General features: G+C 38.6%; 1 protein-coding gene across 1 annotated transcript; it reads left to right on the plus strand.

Moving 5' to 3' along the window:
* Nucleotides 1-5,767: 5,767 nt before the first annotated feature.
* Nucleotides 5,768-6,467, plus strand: LOC106770453 (pollen-specific leucine-rich repeat extensin-like protein 3). Its single transcript, XM_014656264.1, has 2 exons — nucleotides 5,768-6,270; nucleotides 6,353-6,467. The coding sequence occupies exons 1-2, from the start codon at nucleotides 5,768-5,770 to the stop codon at nucleotides 6,465-6,467; spliced, it is 618 nt and encodes a 205-aa protein (XP_014511750.1).
* Nucleotides 6,468-6,701: the final 234 nt, after the last annotated feature.

The raw sequence follows: 6,701 nt of genomic DNA on the forward strand, positions 1-6,701 counted from the left end.
TTACTTTTATTAATCAAGTCTGGTTACTTTTTCAATAAATTTCAAATTCCAAAATATTTAATTTTAATTAATTTGTTTTCTAATAAATTACTTTCCTTCTCACTCCAAATTAATTTCTCTTTTCCATTAATTAATTCGATTCCAATTAATTACTAAATAATAACTTTCTCCTTATAATAATAATAATTAATATTATTACTGTTTTCTTCTCTGTTTACAATTTAATTTTATTAGATAGTAGCAGATAACCACGAATTCTACTCTTTATACCCAACTAAACATTCTTATTGTTGCAGATTAATAACTTCATCTTTGTTCAACTCTGGGCCTACAACCCAATTGAGTTCCCACTGTATCAACCCAGATTCACTCTCGGCCCAAAGAAGAATTTTGCCGCCTCTAGATGGTTAATCAGCGTAGTCACCGCAATGCCCCGACAGCGTTCACCTGCGACGCCACTTGCTCAACTCCGACGACCACTACGAAACGGTTCCCACTGCCATCGCAACCACCGCGAGACTCCAAAGGGTGAAAATCAGAAATCCAAAACGCGGGATCGGAAATAATCCCCAAATTTTAAGGTCATAACGCAAGAATCATATAGGAAGAACCAAACGACTTTTTACCGAAGGATTTTAGTCCTTCGGTAATTTATGCTTTCCAAAGGATTTACCGGTGGCCTCTGGAAGAGTACAATACCGAAGGATTCATACCGTCGGTAATGGAAATATTATTTACCGAAGGCCTCTGCCCCTCGGTAAGTTGTTCGACTATATGAAATAAAAAATTTGGGATTTCGGTATCCCATTCTACCCACATACATTTCGCGAAAGAGCTTCCCCCCAAACCTAAGCACTTATCTCTGCCCTTTTTCAATTTCTTAGAGTAGAGAACCAACCCTATTTTCCTTTCCTCCGTCGCGAATAATCTCCCTTTCTGGTCCTAAGGTGGTTGAGCGCGCCTATTGACAATGTCAGGTGGTAGGGTTCGTGGCTGTTGGAGTTACGTTGAGGGATTTAGGAGCTGGTTGGTGTTGTGGTTGAGAAAATGTGAGTGAAGGGTGTTGGTGGACGCCATATCTTGCTTGATGTGTCGAGTCTTGCTTTCTTTACAACATATGCCCTTTTGGTCCTGTTCTGGGCTGAGATTTATTACCAGGTAAGTATGATCTGTTGTACATTTGCTCCCCTATGGGTTGTTTGTCTTGTGTGATTTTCTTTCCATGGCAGTGTGTTTAGTTGTCTGGTTTTGATTTTGTCTCTGTGTTTAATGCTTTTGCAGGCACGTGTTGTGCTGTAACGACTGGTGGACTGAAACCAAGTTTCTACACAATCAATTTCGTGGTTTATATTGTTCAAGTGAAAATTCTATTTATTTAGGAAGTTTGTGTATGTAATGAACTATTAAGCGATTATTGACTTTGGTTGTGACTCTCTACATGTTTGCTAAAAGGGAAAGTTTATGCAGTATCCAATATAGAATGATATTTTGGTCTTGCTTTGTACACTTTATATAAAATTTGGAAATGAGATTTAATAATGTTGCTTAAGCATTTATAATTGATACATGTAATCGCTTTTGCAGCTGGTGGAGCTGGTTGAATTATTTCTTTTGCTTGTACGAGATTTGGATTCAATTCAAAAGGTTATATTACTTAAATTGTTATGTTTGTCACGAGTTAGTAACTTTTGGTGCATATGATATTGCATATGATGTTAATGATACAATTTTGTACTCATGAAAACCTTCATGACTTAGGAATGATTTGATTCTGATCTTTAGGTTCTGATTGTGTCTCTTATTATGCCAGCCATGATTTGGTTTGATTTTTTTCTCATTTTATTTTGAAATCTGTCCAGTTTTGTAACAAGTCATGTTATATGGTTTGAATTGTTTATAATGGGAAAGTATTCTGCATTTTGAACATGTTGTGTGTAGCTGACTGGTTGATCAATATTAATCAGACTAAATTTATGACCTTAGCAATGTGAGTTAATAATTTAAAGGGATATGAGATTATGTTTTTGAAGAAAGAAGTACCACATACGGTTATCCATTAGATTAAATAGAGAAGAATGACCACTGAAGAATAACCATTAGGTAGGTATTGATAATTATAAATATATGATGATTGTGTTACTCTGCAAGTTTAAAGCTTATATCCTATATCCTTTGGACACTACTTGCCACCTCTCCGTGAGAAATTATCCTTTTTACAACCAAGCTTCACCACTAGTGAAACACCTACTAATTCTTAAAACTTATGAATCAGTAGTGCATACTCACGTGTAACAGTTGGAAAGACAACATCAAGTTTGCTAGATACCATAGTTTTCAGTAAGCAATCATAGAATGCTTTCAATCTTGGGCCAATGGAATATACAACAATCGTGTCATCATGTTTTAGACTACTTCCTGTAGAAAACAATAATTGTAAGACTCAACCTTTAAGTATTAAAGAGTAGAAGGACATATAAACATAATTATGAACTATAACTCCACTTAAATAAACAAGTATGCAGCAAGCCATTTATAACAACCTCTTGGCAACTAAATGGGGCACCATAGGTGCTTTAAAAGAAAGATAGTCAGGATAAGAAGTCAAACCTAAATAAAAACCTCAATAGAAATATATGATGATGGTGTTACTCTACATAACAACCTAAATAAAAACCTTAAATCCATAACAACTTAGTTGTATATCACCATGCAAATCTAATCCATCTTCCTTCTCTCTTCCTTTTCTCAAAAATTGGATCCCAAACATGTAACTCTCTTCCCCTCCCCATGCAGCCCTGCATGCTACCCTTATCATTCTTTACTTCAACACTAACTTCTCACCTTGTCTCCTTTTCTTCTTCTGCTATTTTAATTTCACTAAAACCAACCTTCTCACCTCCCCGTTAATGTGTAAAGTAGTAGGACACACACATCCATGCAATGCCACTTTCATGGAACCTGTCAAGTATCTCAATCTCTCCTTGCTTTTGCTAACTTTCACCAAACTTTCATATTTCTCTTCAACACCTACCTAAAACTCTTACTCCATATCCGAACCCGAAATCCTCCTTTTCTTGTTTTTTTTCTTCCCAAGCCACTCATTTCTTCACCCTTACCCTCCTTTCTCATTATCTTAAGTCCACCACACCAACCTGAGATATTCTTTACGCTACATCCTTCAAAGGCAACCTACTAAGCTTTTCTCCCACTTTCCTGAGCCTACCCTTTTATCCTTCTACTCACAATTAAGTGCAGATTTTGTTCCATTTAGGTGCATCTGTATTTGCGTGAATTTGTAGTAAAATCCATGGATGTCTAATCTGAATTGAATTCAGTCTAGCTGATAATTTCCAGCTTCATCTAGTGTATTAAGACTTCCTTGAGTGATTGTCATTGTTGCTATAGCTTTTGAATCGATATCTTGATTTTGGTTACTTGATGGGGTATTTTTCTGCATAAATTGGCCATAACAAGGTATGATTTTGATAACTGCTATTTCTAAGCTATTTCGTACCTTGAACAAGTTTAAAATGGTGTTTAAAAGTTGCTAGCAGATTTGAATTAGTAATATTGTGGCCTAAATGTAGAGTTGTGTCGTAAACCATCACATTTTGAGTTAAATTGGGAAGTGGCAAGGTGAATTTGAGTAGCAATCTGTTTTGAACTCATTTCAGAGTTTGAACACGTTTCAAATCACTAGTTAAAGTTGCTGAAGTGCTTCATTTTGACTTTAAGCCACTTTTGTGCAAAGTAGAGTTTCAAACCACCAATATCAAGATAATTGGGAACTCCTATAGCCCAATTTTGAAATACCATCTCCATATCGAAGTGAATGAGAGATTCAGTGTAGAAGGCTCAATTTGTGCAGCTTACTTGCATGGGGAGACAACGTATTTTTGTTCACATTATTTCAAAAACTTCATGTTGTCCCCCACTTATGTCAGAAACGAAATGCAATGGCAAGCTGAACCACGTCAAGGTTCATTATCAATTTTTCGACAATCAGGCCATCATGCGGGAAAATAATACACTCATTGGTTAACTGATGCTGAATTCAACTCTGCTCATGTCCATGTCTTAATCAATTGCAGTGAAGTCAAGCCGTACTTTGAGTATGTCATCATCCAACTCTTACCTTTGCAATGGTTAAATTGTTATACACTAATTCATTTCATTTGTACCAGCTCATTTCTTGTGGCTGAGCAAGTCGTAGAAGGAAATGCTTCTGCTAGAATACACTCAGAGTTTCCCCAACGGTTTAGAAATCAGGTCCGTACTTTTTCCTATGTTTTGAGCAAGGTTAATTTGAATCTTGCTTTAAATTTTTTTTTGTATCTTTGTAGGTTTTTAATTAGGCATTAACTCCCACGGTTCAAGAGTTAAGACATCTATCCAATTGGCCAACGAGATGTGTGAAAGTATGGCACACTTACTTCATCAATGGTTACAAATTCCATACACATGAATGGTCTAAAGGAAAGAAAACAACAAATTGTGGTGTGTACGTCAAGGGTCTTATAAAGGGTTCTTATGATGATTTATACGGCATCATTCATAAAATATATGAGCTAGAGTACAACATCACTACTTCTCCAAATAGAGTAGTACTTTTTTATTGTGAATGGTTTGATCCTTCTAGAGTTGGTACTAGAGTGGATCCTAGGTTTAACATTGTTGAACTCAACTTGAGAAACAGATTTGGACCGTTTGATCCTTTCATTCTACCAACTAATGTCAGACAGATTTATTATGTGCCATATCCACCATTCCGCAATATTGACAAGCGTGGTTGGGCTGTAGCTGTGACACCCGGGCATTGACGAAGGCGGGGAATGATCGCCGGTGCAAGAGGCATGGTGCAGGGGGCACGGACAAGGAGCGGCTCCTGGCAGGCTTCCAATGGAAGGGATACATGAATGAATCGAACATACACCGGAATGAGAGGGATCTAGAGACTGTATAGGTATGGGACTATACAGCTGAAGGATAGCTTAAAGGAATTGATTTGGCTACTCATATCAACAAATGCATTTGCTTTTTGGTAGCCTAACTCATAAGAACTCCATGGTTAAGCGTGCTTAGCCTAGAGTAATTATGGGATGGGTGACCTTCCGGGAAGTTTTCTCGGAAAGTGTGTGAATGAGGACAAAGCACACTGGAAAGCCTCGTGTTGATATGTGGGGGCAGTCAGCAACCCCTGTAAGTTGCCGGGACGTTACAAATGGTATCAGAGCCTAGCCTCTCCCAGTACGGTGTGGTTCGAGGACGAACCAGACGGAAGTTTTCTCGGAAAGTGTGTGAGTGAGGACAAAGCACACTAGAAAGCCTCGTGTTGATGTGTGGGGGCAGTTAGCAATCCCTGTAAGTTGTCGGGACGTTACAGTAGCAATGCAAACCAAGCCTAGAGGTCGCATTGACTCAAATGAGGTTGAGGAAGATGTTGCCTACCAACTTAATCAAATGTCACAACCACAAGAAATTGTTGAAGTTGAACTTATAACCAGATTGTGCGACCCTGATGGTGATGGAGATGAATTAGAAGCACCAATAGAAGGTGATGATGATGATGAAGAAGATGAAGATCATGATGACGATGATTGAATGTTGGACATCTATTGTAGCAAATTGTACTATCATTTCAATAGAGTTATGTAAATTACCATCTAAAATGTTGTATGCAATTATTTTACATTCACTATAATTTGTTGTGATCCTTCCTTATTCTTTTGTATTGTTTCACTTTATTTGTATTCATTTCAATGCAGCAATGACGGGAGAAGGTTCAGACCGTCCTGATAAAGGAAAGGGGGTAGCAAGGCCTAAAAAGAGGCAACGACAAGCCCCAAAGTATGTACTTAGGGTGCCTACTACACTACCTACCCCTGCAGTACACCCGCCTCCTACCCTTGCAGTACACCCGCCTCCTTCCTCTACAGTACATTCTCCTCGTACCTCTGTAGTTTACCCGCCTCCTACCCCTACAGTACACCCACCTCCTACCCCTACAGTACACCCGCCTCCTTCCCCTACAGTACACCCGCCTCCTTCCCCTACAGTACACCCGCCTCCTTCCTCTACAGTACACCCTCTTCCTCCCCCTGTGATTATTACCCCCACTCCTCCCCCCGACCCTACTTCTATACCTTCCTCATCTTCTAGACCACCTTCTGAGACTGCCACACCATCTGCTGACCTACATTCAGCTGGTAATGATGATGGTGTTGATCCGCCCCTCCATGATCGACCGTGGATTGAGCCATATGGCAAAGGGTAAGACTTTAATCCTTTTTTAACTTATTTTTTTGTTTAAAGATTGTCTTATTTGAAATGACTTTTATTTTTTTGTATGCAGGTTTCTTCCATCTAGGGTTGCTTCCCAGGCCATCACGCGATCGATTAAGCAACAATATATGAGTCCATGGCCTACATGGGGAGAAATACCTAAAGACGACAAAAAGCCATTTTGAAAGCGTTTTAAGGTAAACAACTTTAAAGTAATTGTCATTCGTATTATATAATTGAGTCATTAATCAATGTTTGTTTTGTTTATCAATGAATGTACAAATCAAGGTGCAGTGGAAACCTGAACATGAAACACAAATACATAGAAATTTCCACATGAAAGCATCTCATCGGCTCTCAGGCATGTTTAGGGATGCCCGACTTGCAGGGGAGCGCCCTTACTAGTTGGACGAGATCAT

Source organism: Vigna radiata, chromosome 8 (genome assembly GCF_000741045.1).
Source record: "Vigna radiata var. radiata cultivar VC1973A chromosome 8, Vradiata_ver6, whole genome shotgun sequence".
Taxonomy (NCBI): Eukaryota; Viridiplantae; Streptophyta; class Magnoliopsida; order Fabales; family Fabaceae; genus Vigna; species Vigna radiata.

Excerpts from the sequence above, each read along its gene's own strand:
- LOC106770453 (XM_014656264.1), top strand. The coding sequence starts at position 5,768 with ATGACGGGAGAAGGTTCAGACCGTCCTGATAAAGGAAAGGGGGTAGCA. Across the intron at positions 6,271-6,352 it reads ATTGAGCCATATGGCAAAGG|GTTTCTTCCATCTAGGGTTG; the intron begins GTAAGACTTTAA and ends TTTTGTATGCAG.